The 14,484-nt window shown below is 42.3% G+C and overlaps 1 protein-coding gene across 4 annotated transcripts in view; it reads right to left on the bottom strand.

Annotated features, from left to right (window-relative positions):
* Positions 1-14,484, bottom strand: part of Epg5 (ectopic P-granules autophagy protein 5 homolog) — a 131,242-nt gene that overhangs the window by 76,871 nt on the left and 39,887 nt on the right. For all 4 annotated transcript variants that reach the window (XM_045142858.1, XM_045142859.1, XM_004656818.2 and 1 more), the window contains exons 8-11: positions 10,749-10,863; positions 10,228-10,378; positions 8,176-8,331; positions 3,670-3,827 (exon numbers count right to left, since the gene is read on the bottom strand). In XM_045142858.1, coding sequence (XP_044998793.1) covers positions 3,670-3,827; positions 8,176-8,331; positions 10,228-10,378; positions 10,749-10,863 — 580 coding nt within the window. The remainder of the gene's footprint in view (positions 1-3,669; positions 3,828-8,175; positions 8,332-10,227; positions 10,379-10,748; positions 10,864-14,484) is intronic.

Genomic DNA, 14,484 nt, shown 5'->3' with positions numbered 1-14,484 from the left:
AAGCTCAGGTCCAACTACAGGAACCAAGTGATGTGAGCACCTCCTCAGAACATGCAGAAGCATCTCATGAAGCAGAGCAATGCAAAAACCTTGGAACTGAAAGGAAACAGACAGCAGTGGATTTGTGTAGAAAACTCACAAGAGCACACTCAGGGAGAGAGGGAGCAGAAGCACAAGAATGAAGTCATCCTCTGAGGATATACTGGCATGTAATGATTGTTGGGGAAGGTGCAAGCTCTTCTTCAGTAGAGTAGCCAATGTAACTTGTCTATGTTCCAATAAATAACCTCCTGTTCACGCTCAAGCAAGCAAACCTAATTGAACTCACTGGATTAAAAAAACAAAACATTAGCTGGGCATAGTGGTGCATGCCTTTAATCCCAGCACTCAGGAGGCAGAGGTAGGAGGATCGCCATGAGTTCGAGGCCACCCTGAGACTACTTAGTGAGTTCCAGGTCAGCCTAGACTAGGGTGAAACCCTACCTCGAAAAACCAAAAATTAAAAATAAAACATAAGGCCTGAAGACATGGTTTAGCAGTTAAGGCACTTCCCTGAGAACCCTAGGGACCCAGGTTCGATCACCCAGCTCCTATGTAAACCAGATGCACAAGATAGTGTATGTGTCTGTAGTTCATTGGCAGTGGCTCTATAGAGGCCCTGACGCACCCAATTTTAAAAAAGAAAAAGAAAAACTAAGGGCTGGAGAAATGGCTTAGTGGTTAAGGCCCTTGCCTGCAAAGCCTAAGGACCTAAGGCCTATTCCCCAGTACCCACATAAGCCAGAGGGACAAGTGTCTGGCATTTGTTTGCAATGGCTACAGGCCCTGGCATGTCCATATTCTCCTTCTCTATCTGGCCCCCCCTTAAGTAAAAATTTGTATCATTTATTTTTATTTTTTATTAAGTTATATTTATTGAGGGCACCCACATGGCTAGAGAATCACAGAAAGAAAAGAGAGAAAAGAGAGTTCATGCCAAGTGGTCAGAGTGCCTTCCCACCCCTTGCAAAGGTATTTACAACCTTATAGTGGTGGGCTGTCATCTGGCTCAGGTGAACCAGAGGGACAGCTGGTTTGTCTGGGCTAGTAGCTGTCTCAGGAAGAGGCTAGTCCTGACACCAAATTCCGGGGACTGAACTTGACTAACCACAATGTTTAAATCCTATGAAAGCCCTCCCTCCCAGGAGGGGTCCTGGTTATTTGTGGAAAAACAGGTCTAGGGAACTAGGCAAGAGGATTTATCATCTATTTTTCTGGAGTTGCTTCTCCTCCCCCTCCTCCTTCTCTTCTTCCTCCTCCTCCTCCTTCTTTTTGGTGTTGTTTTTTGTTTTTGGAGGAAGTGTATCACTCTAGTGCAGGCATACCTGGAATTCACTATGTAGTCTCAGGCTGGCTCAAACTCACAGTGATCCTCCTACCTTTGCCTCCTGAGTGCTGGGATTAAAGGTATGTCCTACTATGTCTGTATGATTTTTTTTTTTTTTTTTTTTGAGGGAGGTCTCATTTTAGCCCAAGTTGAACTGTCAGAATATTTTTAAAATGGCTAGAGAGGTGGCTTAGTAGTTAAGGCACTTGCCTGTGAAGCCTAAGGAACCATGTTCAATCTCTCTCCAGATCCCACATAAATCAGATGCAAAAAGGTGAGACAAGTGCAAGGTTGCACATGCCCACTAGGTGGCACAAGCATCTGGAGTTCAATTGCAGTGGCGGAGGCCCTGGCATGCCAATTCTCTCTCCCTCTTTCTATCTCAGAAAAAAGAATTATAAAATCCTTTCAAAAATATTTTAACAGTACAGAGGTAGGAGGATCGCCATGAGTTTGGAGCCACCTTGAGACTATATAGTGAGTTCCAGATCAGCCTGAACTAGAGTAAAAGCCTACCTTGCAAAACCAAAATAAATAAGTAAAATTTAAAAATAAAAAATAAGCCAGACATAGGGCACACACCTTTAATTTTAGCACTCAAGAAACAAAGATAAGAGAGTCACCATGAGTGCCAGACCAAGCTGAGACTATAGTGAGTTCCAGGTCAGCATGGGCTAGAGTGAGACCCTACCTTGAAAAAATAAATAAATAAATAACAACAAGAAAATAAGAGGGGGATTAGTTAGGAAGAAGGGGAGATTTAAGGTTTAGTAGAAGCTCCAAGAGGTAAATGGAGAAGCCAAATATGATCAAAATACATTATGTATATGTATGAAATTGTCCAAATAAGAATGAAGAGACTGAGCTTGGTCAAGCACACTTTTAATCCTAGTACTAGAAAGACTGAGGTAGGAGGATCACAGTGAGCTTGAGGCAAGCCCGAGACTACCGAGTGAGTTCCAGGTCATTCTGGGCTAAAAAGAGACTCTACCTCAAAAAACAAAAAACAAAACAAAACAAAAAGACATCTAAACAAAAATGACAAAAAAATCATGAATGTCCACCAAGAAAGGACTTTCCAAATAGTACAGGTTCCATAATATTTGCAAATTTCTAAACTTCATGGTTTCATTTTAAATAATGTAGAGGGACTAAAGTATGGAAAAGAGGCTGGAAGCCCTGGTGCGCCCATTCTCTCTCTCTCCCTCTATCTGTCTTTCTCTCTGTGTCTGTCACTCTCAAATAAATAAATTTTAAAAAAAATTAAAAAAAAAGAGAATTAGCATTTGGCATACTTTTAAAATTCTATTAATATTTTAAATTCCATTAATATTTGTTATGTTTTCTACCAGATGTTTTAATATGGAGGGTAATTGTTAGATAGATAGATGAATGGATGGATGGATCAGATTAGATAGATAGATAGATGATAGATACATAGACAGACAGACAGATGGATAGATAGGCAGGCAGACAGATTTTTATTCATTTTTGACAAATAAATACCCTGTAGCTCAGTGTTGGTACAACATAAAAACTTAATGAGGCTTTCACCAAAATTAATGGGAGTCTGATTTTGGATCCTCAGCACCGACATAAGTGCCTGTATTCCCAGAACTGAGGAGGCAGAGACAATAGGATTCCTAGGGCTTGCTGGCTAGCTAGTCTAGCCAAATCAGTGAGCTCTAGGTCAGTGAGACCCTGTGGAAGAAATAAAATGGAGAGCAATTCTGGAACATACTCAATGGAATCTCTAGCCTCAACATGCACACACATATATGTGCAAACCCCCACACATGTGCACCCATGAACATACATGCACAGACACCACAGATACATACACATGAAAAAAATTAAAGTCAGACTTTTAAATTTATTGACACACTGTTGGAAATAATCAAATTTGGGAGCTGGAGAGATGGTTCAGTGATTAAAGGCACTTACTTTTATAAAACCTTACAGCCTGGCTTAATTACCCAGTACCAACATAAGCCAGAAGTACAAAGTGGAACATGCATCTGGAGTTCATTTACAATGGCAAGAGGCCCTGGCACAACTATTCTCATCCTCCCCCCCCCTTTTTGTTTATAAATAAACAAAAATATTTTTCAAAATTTGGGCTTGGGATATGCAAGCTTCTATTTAATAAATTGCAACGAAGTAGTCTCACAAATTTTAAAATTACCACCCCTGAGTACACAGAGTAAAACATTCCCTTAGCCCTTCTAAAAGCAGAAAGACCAAGACAGAGAAACACACAAAAGCAGAGAAGGCTGGCACTGCCCGCCCTGGTGAAGCTGTACCTTGGAGTTGCTTCTTGCACTCAGCTGGCTGGAGGGTGAGGCACAGCTGCTGCAGGTTCCCACTCTCCACCTGGTGCATGAGGTAGAAGAGCTTCCAGAGCATCTGCACTGACAGTGTCCCGAAGGGCATTTCAGACATGAACAGCCAGATGCCAAGTCTGCATGTTTTAAAAAGAACAGAGATAAGTTCATAACTTACTCACTTCACCACACTAAGAAAGTTAGAAGACCCTTTAGCTCACACAGTATAACAAAGTTCCTTAACTCTCACTGCCATAACTTTGTTAACATGCTTTCATTGCTGACACCTCAAAGACCAAGGATAGATAACAGTGATAGCCAATACTCATGAAGTCATCCATAACACATAGTACTCTAATTGTTATAAAATTCACAACACACACACATTGAATATCCCTTGCCCAAAGTGATTGGTACTAGAAGTATTTCAGTTTTTTCTTTTTTTTACTTTTTATTATATTTGTACATACATAATCACATATATTGAGATGAGACTGAAGTATAAACATGAAATTCTGCTGCACTATTCACAACAGCCAAGATGTGGAACCAACCTAGATACCTATCAACAGATGAATGGATGAAGAAAATGTGGTGTACACATAATGAAATTTTATTCAATCATAAAGAAAAATGAGTCAGCCAGGCATGGTGGCGCACATATTTAATCCCAGCACTCGGGAGGCAGAGGTAGGAAAATCACTGAGTATGAGGACCCTCTGAGACCACATAGTGAATTCCAGGTCAGCCTGGACTACAACGAGACCCTACCTCAAAAAAAAAAAAGAAGAAGAAGGAGTCCAGCTAAGATGACAGCTTAGAAGATACAACTATAGCTGGGGAAACAAAAGGTTGCTTAACTCCATGATCCACATGCTCAATGTCCCACTAGCTCCCCCAAGATTAGACACATTGCACATCACAGCAACCACTACCCCATGCCACAGGGGATGTGTCTAGCATAGCTCCCAGCAAACAGACCATAGACGGGGGAACAGAACAGCCCCACACACCAGCCCTTCCAGCAGCAAGACGGCCTGCTAAGGCCCAGGGCAGGAACACTGGGGCTCTCCAGGTAAAATCCAACACAGGACAATCAGTTGGGTTTTTTGTTTTGGTTTGGTTTGGTTTTGGGGTTTTTGAGGTAGGGTCTCATTCAAGGCCAGGCAGGCCTGACCTAGAATTCACTATGTCGTCTCAGGGCATCCTCAAACACATGATCATCACTCCATCTCTCTTTCCCTACAGCTATTCTTTCTATATGTAATGCTCAAGGTCAATGTGGCAGGCCAGCTTGGTCTACCTCTATTTCCATCTTGTATCATTGGTCTTTTCTTTCATTTTTTTTCTTTTCTCCATAATCTTTGTTTACTCCTTTACTTCGCCCAAAGAACATAAGCTAGCCTTGTTTTCAAGGTATCTGTGACTCAAACTCCTGAGAAAGGAGATGCTCGGTGTTATCTGATTGCACATCTTGACCCATGTCGGATATGTAAACTTGGCCAAGAGTTCAAGGATGTGGGAAGCCAGAGGTCCTAGTGGGGAGCCTACTGCTGTTGTTGAAACATCTGGACATTATGTGCTCATCAAATTGCCTTCTAAATAGTTGTGTTTATAACCATACATTAGTGCTGCCACTTTAGTCTGGCCCCTTTTTGCAGTAGTTGTTAACTTTAGAGACTCATTACTGGTCAAAGTGCTAAAAACAAGGGATTATTGAGGACTCAGTCATAAGTGAGAGAGTCATAGTATTTTCTCCAAGGCTCAGAGTTCATGGGGAAAAAGAGGCGCAAAGAATGTAAGGGCTAGAGAAAGGAGTGTAATAAAGTAGAACGCTGTCTTTAGAGCATGATGACACTGTTGCACTCTTGATCTCACAGCAGTTGTGATGACCAGCACGAGACCTTAACAAGATGGGCAGGTCAGAGCTGGAGAGATGGCTCAGCAGTTAAGGCACTTGCCTGCAAAGCCAAGAGACCCAAGTTTAATTCCCCAGGGCCCATCTAAGCCAGATGCACATGGTACATTTGGAGTTTGTCTGCAGCATCTGGAGTTCATTTGCAGTGACTGGAGGCCCTGGTACACCCATTCTTATCTGCCTCTTTCTCACTCTCTCCCTCCCTCCTTCAAGCAAATAAATATATAAAGATAGATAGATAGATAGATAGATAGATAGATAGATAGATAGATAGATAGATAGACAGACAGATAGATAGATAGATAGATAGATATAAATATATAAATATGTAATTTTTTAAAGATGGGGGCTGGAGAAATGGCCTACTGGTTAAGGCATTTCCCTGAAAAGCTAAAGGACCTCAGTTAGATTCTCCAGGACACACGTATACCAGATGCACAAGGTGGAGCATGTGTCTGGAGTTTGTTTTCAGTGGCTAGAAGCCTTGGTACGCCCATTGTCTCTCATGTACTGCCTCTTTCCCGCTCTCAAATAAATAAATAAATATAAAATATTTATTTAGGGCTGGAGAGATGGCTTGGCAGTTAAGCGCTTGCCTGTGAAGCCTAAGGACCCTGGTTCAAGGCTTGATTCACCAGGACCCACGTTAGCCAGATGCACAAGGGGGCGCATGTGTCTGGAGTTCGTTTGCAGTGGCTGGAAGACCTGGTGTGCCCATTCTCTCTCTCTCTCTCTTTCTCTGTCTGTCACGCTCAAATAAATAAATAATAAACAAAAAAAAACTTTTAAAATATTTATTTAAAAAATGTAAGCCGGAAAAAAAAAAAAAATGTAAGCCGGGTATGGTGGCACACACCTTTAATCCCAGCACTCAGGAGGCAGAGGTAGGAGGATCACAGTGATTCTGAGGCCACCCTGAGACTACATAGTGAGTTCCAGGTCAGCCTGGGCTAGAGTGAGACCCTACCTCAAAAAACAAAATAACAAAAAAATTTTTAAAAGATGGGCCAGTCAAAATCCTGTCATGGGGCAGAGATTCTCGTCCCTTCCTGAGGACTTATAGGTAGATAATGGTAACTAGGAGGGATAGGCCCTCAAGGCCCCAGTCCACCTTGAGGGTCTATAAGCAGTTAATGGTCACTAGGGAAGGGAGAGACCTTTTCTTTAGTGGGGTAGACATGCTCCTGCAAATAATTTCTCACTCACTGAGGATTCTCTAAGTGAGCCCACTGAAACTCACTGGTTCACCCAAAAATAAAAAAAATTTAAAAAGACGACGACAAAAAAGAACAAGGGAAAGAAGAAAAGGAAAGAGAAGAAAGTTGAAAGGGGGTTAGTTAAGAAGAGGTAAGAAAGTAACAAGAGTGGAAGAGGACCAAGGGAGGATAATGGGGGATGTATACACACACATCAGCATGAACCTGAACGTGGCAGCATGCACCTATAAGCCCAGTACTAGGGGCAGAACCAGGGAGTCCTTCGTGCTTTCTGAGAATCAGAAAGTGGTTAACATTTTGCTAAACCATACATAATGGCTGTAATTCCAGCAGCCTGGAAGCTGAGGCATAAGAACTGTCATGAGTTCAAGGCCAGCCAGAACAACTGTCTTTAAAAGAAAAAAAAATTAAAACCAATTATCTAAGGCATCCTGAGCGTTTTCTAAGTCTGTTAAGTTTTCTGTTCTTTACCTGAAACCACACAAGAGCAAGCTTCAAAGGTCTTGCATGATTTATAAGTATTTCCACCCACTACTTTATCCTTGCAACACATCTCTAACGTCAATAGTACGGCACTCTCACAATCACCTGCATGTTATACATGGAGAAGAGTCAAGACTACAAAGGTCACCTGACAAGGAGAACCCTCAGCATCAGAGTATGACTCAAGTGCAGTGTACTACAGTGAATAAATGGAGGACTGGGACCAGGAGGAGGACAGACAGCTCAGGAGAAGGCACAGGTGAGGGACAGCTGGCACTGCTGAGAGGAGCTGTGTGGAAGTGAAGGATGGCTCATATCTCTTAGTAAAGGTCACATCCTGTGGCAGAATTGCTCCAACAATTAGCCAAGGCTTGGGTACGGCAGTGTGAAGGGACCACTGCACCTCTCTGTTCCTCAACATATGCTGAGCTGTAAGCAACAGCAATGGAATGGCCAGATGACAGGATTACGCAGCCAAGATACGGGACCAAGATGCAAGACACTCCCGTACTGTAAAACCTTACAGTAAGACAACATGAAGGATACACTCAGCAAATCACGTGCAGCAGATGCTCTGCACCTATTGTGCCTTGCTGGAAGCACAGAAATGAGGTAGGTAATGAAATCCATCCTGGTTCTCCCCTGCTAAAGGCTTCCCCAGGAGTTTTTCAAGAGTGGTGAAACTGAGATAACAGATTTGAGTTATTTTAAGACAGAAGGAAACATGAATAGAGATCATTTCTGCCAAAAGGGGTACAACACAGCTAGAAAAACTCGGGCTGAGGAATTCACCTGAGATAAGAACTACATGAAATCCACTAAGACATCACCCCAGAGATCTCTACTTAGTACCACCATATGTCTTACCTTTTGGCTTTCAGCACATGTAGGACAGCTCTCAGAAACAGCTCATCAAATTCAATCTGCAGTTTCTCCATAGAGTAGGGCTGCAGGGCTAATCCCACACCTGGGTTATGGCTCACATACTGTGCCCAGTGGTCACTGACATAGCCAAGGGTCATTCTGATAATGAGAAAAGATAATGTAGCACTTTTGAATCCCTCACTCAACAGCAGTGCCTTTACATTACATTTGAAAGGTTAACATACCCAGTACACAGTAAGTGCTTACTATCTTCTAGGTACTGAGAGAAACTTTAATGCACAAAATGAAAACCCACTCTTCTGGAGCATGTACTTAATGGAAGACATGTAGACAACAAAATTAAGGACAATGGACAGTCTGTCACATGGTTGTAAGGAACATTAAAGAAAATTATTAAGGAAGGTAATGCAAGAAGAGGACTGAAGTGTATCTGGAGCTAGAAGAGTGGGCTCACTGAAGAGGGACAGAAAAATTATTCTGCAATTGTTAGTATGAGAAAAACCTGTGGCAGATGTGAAGAAAGTAACCAGAGAGAAAAACTGAAGCATAAACACAGGATCTGCAGTGCTTGTTAATGCAAAATTTTTCATACTGAAGGATGACCACTGGACTTCAAACAGTAACATTTTTCCAAGAGTTACTGAGGAAGTGCAGTCATCATGTGGGGCTGGGGAGATGGCTCAATGCTTAAAGATGCTTGCTTGTACAGGATGAACAGGAACTCCATGAAAAATCTTCCTGGTGGCTTTATTTATCAAGCACAATCAGAAAACAACCCTCTGGATGGAGGTCTGACAGTAGCAGGTAGATCAGCTTTTAGCTTTTAAGAAATTACTCTCAGACACCAATCACCCTCCTCCATCATCTCACTTTCCTTCCCCTCTACCAAAAGCTTGTTCTAGACTTTATATAGGGAATGCCCAGCCCTTGAGAACATCCTATAATCTTCATAAAGCTAATAAGTACATATCTAAAATATACAACTTAAGGCTAGAAAGGTGGTTTAGAGGTTAAGGTGCTTGCCTGCAAAGCCAAAGATCCAATTCCCCAAGACCCACATAAGCCAGATGCACAAGGGAGCACATGTATCTGGAGTTCATTTGTAGTGGCTGAAGGCCATGGAATGCCCATTCTCTATCTGCCTCTTTCTTGCTCTCTCTTAAAATAAATAAATAAAATTCACAAATTAAAATCTATTTTGGTTTAGAAGCCAGGTGTGCTGGTGCATGCCTTTAATTCCAGCACTTGGGAGGCAGAAATAGGAGGACTGCTTTGAGTTCGAGGCCACCTGAGACTACATAGTGAATTCCAGGTCAGCCTGAGCTAGCATGAGACCCTACTCAAAAAACAAAACAAAACAAAAAAATCTATTTTGGTTTAGGAAAAGGTGGGGGGAATGGAGGAAATATTGTGGTTTTATGAGTATTTTTGAAGAAGGTTGGAAAAAATAGCCTGTTTATGTGCTATAGTGAATAATCCAGTAAGGACTAAAATGTACAAAAAAAAAGCAGATACAAAGTTAATCAGAGAAAAGCAGTACACGATCTCAAAATTTAACTGGATACTTGATAATAAGGCTATAAGCTCCCACTTCAAATAGAGTGGCCACTGACATAAGCCTACAATTTTTAAAATGGAATTTATCATAAATTAGACTAAAAATAGATAAGAGACATAATGACATTAAAGAGAAAGTGCCAATTTTTCACAGCACGCTAGTGGCAATTCTATGGCAAAAGCAGGAAGCAGACAGAAAGGAAGCAGAAAGCCTGTTTCCCTTGACTCTTCTTTCCAGCCCAGACTTCAACCCCATAGCAGCTCTGAGGATCAGAACTCCAAGTCAGTTGAATGTAGGATAACAAATAAATATTTGCAGCAGAAGCATTTATAAAATTCCCATCTTGTAAATGGGGAAAGAAGAACACATTTTCATGAGACATAGAGCTGAAGTAGACAATGCCCATTGCCCCACTTATGCAGCATCTGGATCTGAGCAAGGTGGAAGCAGAGACAGATGCATGTTGGCAGCATCACCTGATCATGTAACCAATTCGTTTCACAAACTGCCTATAACGGGCTCTGTTAAAGGTTTCTAATCCCACAGCCAGAAGTTCCACTAATGAGTTGGCAAAGGCAAAAATTTTCATCATCTCTTGAGGTCTTGTTGTTTCAGGTAAATAATCACCTAGAAATCAATCAGACAAAAATGAGAGAAATTATAACTTTTTGGGTAAAACAGTGAAGTACACAGTGGTAAATAATGAGAAGCCAAACCAGGATGGAGAGGAATTAAGTATCTGGCTCCTACATCAAAGCGAAGTAGAGTACTTAAGGGAACAAACTTAATATACTTAAGCTAGGTAGCATACAAGCTAGTCAGCCTTCTTGTACTTAAGCACAGAGTAGAAAAGTGCAAGCACAAGGCGAAGAAGGTTTAGAACAGGTAAGCAGAGCAAGGCAGCAGCTAGCAGCCTACTCAAGATGCAAGACTTGATGCTTCTTATATGGGGCTCATGCCATGCCCACCTTTGACAGTAACAAAGGAAATAATCTACCTTTTGCTTTAAACCCAAGAAGATGTTGAAAGAGTTCATGAAACGGAAACTGTGACAAAAGGATGACAAAGTCATCTTCATTAAGGAGAACCCAACTGGTCTCAGGGTCTTCATCCTAAGAGAAGGACACCAAGTCATGTCAGCTAACTAGATCACATCATACTCCAGTCTGGCATTACAAAACTACATCATCTCAGGTCCCGGTGTGGCCCTCATAGGCTTTTCCACAAGGGCAAAGAACTGTATCACTTCAGACCCAGAGCCCCAAAATGCTCTAAAAGTACAAGTATTATTTATTCATTTATTTATTTATTTACTTTACTTACTTATTTATGGGGGGGGGGGATGGACACACCAGGGCCTCCAGGCACTGCAAACAAACTCCAGATGCATGCGCCCCCTTGTGCATCTGGCTTACATGGGTATTGGGGAATTGAACCAAGGTCCTTCGGCTTTGCAGGCAAGTGCCATAAACACTAAGCCATCTCTCTAGCCCAAGTTGCAAGTATAATTTTTTTTTTTTTCAAGGTAGAGTTTCACTCTAGTCCAGGCTGGCCTGGAATTCACTATGTACTCTTAGGGTGGCCTCAAACTCATGGTGATCCTCCTACCTCTGCCTCCCGAGTGCTGGGATTAAAGGCATGTATCACCATGCCCAGCTGCAAGTATCATTTATGTGTATCTGGATCATGTCCAGACTTAAGACCCCAAAATATCTCTTTTTAAATTTCCACCACAAAGTAGACAGAAAAAAGAATCCTCTAGACTATGGACTTACTGTCATGTATTGCTTTGAAAATAGTTAAAGAATCATATTCTATAGGTCTAGGTGTGGGCCTGGACAAGGTTTATGAATTGTCCACGTGATTATTGCTTTAATTTTGTTTATTTATTTGAGAGAGAGAGAGAGAGAATGGGAGTGTCAGGGCCTCCAGCCACTGCAAGCAAACTCCAAACGTTTGTGTCCCCTTGTGCATCTGGCTTATGTGGGTCCTGGGGATTTGAACTGGGATCCTTTGGCTTTGCAGGCAAATGCCTTAACCGCTAAGCCATCTCTCCAGCCCCCAGGTGATTATTTTTTAAATATTTTTTATTTATTTATTTGCTTACTTACTTATGGGGGGGAGGATATGAATGGGCATGCCAGGGCCTCCAGCCGCTGCAAACAAACTCCAGGTGCATGTGCCACCATGTGCATCTGGCTTACAGGGTTAACAGGGTACTGGGAAATTGAGCCTGTATCCTTAGGCTTCACAGACAAGTGCTTTAAGTGCTAAGCCATCCTGTGGAAAATCCAGTCTTTTCTGATTCCAGTGAATTCCTGCCTTTCTCATCTATTCCCTAAGTTCTTTTGTGTTTTTGTTTCTTTGTCATTTTGGTTTTTTCTTTCGCTTGTATGTGTACATGTAACACAGTGTGGAGTGTGGTATAGTACATGCACATAGATGTGCCCTTGTGGCACCCCATGCACTCCCTGCAGCGGCTGAAGCAGAAAGCAGAATAGCAGGTGTCCTGCTCCATCACTCTTCTACCCATTCTTGTCTGAACCAGAGTAGGCCTTCAGTCCCTTATTGGGTTTTTTATTGTTTTCTTTGGTGGAGTAGGGGATGCTAGGGTAGCTCTTGAGTTAGCACTAAAGACCCAAGCACAAATGCAGGACTCTTACTCATTATCTGACTCGGGTTAAGTGCAGGAAACCTAACAGGAAAAAAAAAATCTTTTTTAAAAAAGACAGTCTGGCGGGAGAGAGGGAATTGCTCTATTACCATCTGTTTGTTGTTTGTTTGTTTTTGAGGAAGTGTCTCCCTCTAAGTCCAGGTTGACCCAGAATTCACTATGTAGTCTCAGGGTGACCTCAAACTCAAAGCAATCCTCCTAGCTCTGCCTCCTGAGTGCTGGGATCAAAGGTGTGCACCTCCAAACCTGGCTCATTACCACCTTTAAAAGATCGATGTGTACCAGCTCCTAGGATGTTCTCTTCAGGTAGCTCAGTCTCTAGATGAAGATGTGTGCAGGCCCACATCGTTGCCTACAACCTACTGCAAACATCAGGAGGAGCAAAACCACTGTGGAATGCCCATTTCTGAATGGACACCTGGAGAAAGATATCAACATGGTCCCCACATCAGCCTGTCCATCATTCTGAGATGTAATGAACCTTACTAGTGAGAATTCTGGAACATTACACAAGGACTGAATGAACCAGAAAGAAGCACCAGAGCCTATGAGTTGGGAGGAAAAATTCCTTACAAATATACAACTACCTGTGTGTACAGTGGGAAGAAAAATAAGCAGGCTAGAGAAAGTTCAGTGGATAACAGTACTGCTCAAGCATGAGAACCTGAGTTCAATCCCCAACCCCCACATAAAACCTGGGCATGGCCAGGCATGACTATAACCCAGCATTGAGAGGGAAGGGGACAGGAAGATTTCAGGGGCCCACTGGTCAGCCAGTTAAACTGAAAAAATGGTCTGAGCTTCACACTCAGTAAGAAACTCTTTCTCAAGGAAGTTGAACAGAAAAGCAATAGAGAAGAAACTCAACATCCAACTATGTCCTTGGCACACGTGTGTATGAGGTCAGGCCATCTACTCAAATGTGCAAACAATTCATATAACACACCCACCAAAAAAAAAAAAAAGCATTGTCTTAATTTAAAAAACAAAAAAGTATCTTGAGATCTTGAAGGAGTTAAAGTTATTTGCTGGCAAAGCCTGTAAGTCTGGGCTTGATTCCCTATTACCAGTGTAAAGCCAGATGCATAAAGTAGCACATGCATCTGGAGTTCATCTACAAAAGGCTCTGACTCACTCATACTTGCAAACACCCCCTCTCTCTCTCCCCCCCCCCACCCCTCTGTTTCTCTCTCCTCACAAATAAATAAAAATGTTTTTTAAAAGGTAGTTTGAGAGCTGGGCATGGTGGCGAATGGCTTTAATCCCAGCACTTGGGATACAGAGGTAAGAGGACTGCCTTCAGTTTGAGGCCAGCCTGAGACTACAGAATGAATTCCAGGTCAGCCTGGGCTACAGTGAGACCCTACTTGAAAAATCAAAAATAAAAACGAAAAGTATCTCTGGCTGCAGCAATGGCTTAGTGATTAAGGCACTTGCCTGTGAAGCCTAAGGACCAAGGTTCAATTCCCCAGTACCCATATAAGACAGATGAACAAGATGGCAAATGTGTTTGGAGTTCATTTGCAGTGGCTAGAGGCCTTGGTGTACCTATTCTCTCCCTCTCTACCTCTTTCTCTCTCTCTCTTTCAAATAAATAAAATTTTTAAAAAGTATCTTGAGGAGCTGGAGAGATGGTCTAGTGGTTAAGGCACTTGCCTGCAAAGCCAAAGGACCCAGGTTCAAGTCCCCAGGACCCACATAAACCAGATGCACAAGGGGGCTCATGCATCTGGAGTTCGTTTGCAGTGGCTAGAGGCCCTGACACATCCATCCTCCCTCTCTCTTTCTCTCTCTCTCTCTCTCCCTGCCTATTTCTCTCTCAAATAAAGAAAAACACAGTATTTTTAAGAGAAAAAGTGTCTTGAGGGCTAGAGAGAGGGCTCAGTGGTTAAACTGCTTGCCTGCAAAGACTAACAACCTGAGTTTGATTCCCCAGTACCCATATTTATAAAGCCAGATGCACAAAGTGGTGCATTCATCTAGAGTTCATTTGCAATGGCTAGAGGCCCTGGCATACACATTCTCATTCTCTCTCTTTCTCTCTCTCTCCCCCTTCCAA

Source organism: Jaculus jaculus, chromosome 2 (genome assembly GCF_020740685.1).
Source record: "Jaculus jaculus isolate mJacJac1 chromosome 2, mJacJac1.mat.Y.cur, whole genome shotgun sequence".
In the NCBI taxonomy this organism is placed as follows: Eukaryota; Metazoa; Chordata; class Mammalia; order Rodentia; family Dipodidae; genus Jaculus; species Jaculus jaculus.
Note: the sequence above shows the minus strand (reverse complement) of the source record. Positions and strands in the feature narration are given on the sequence as shown.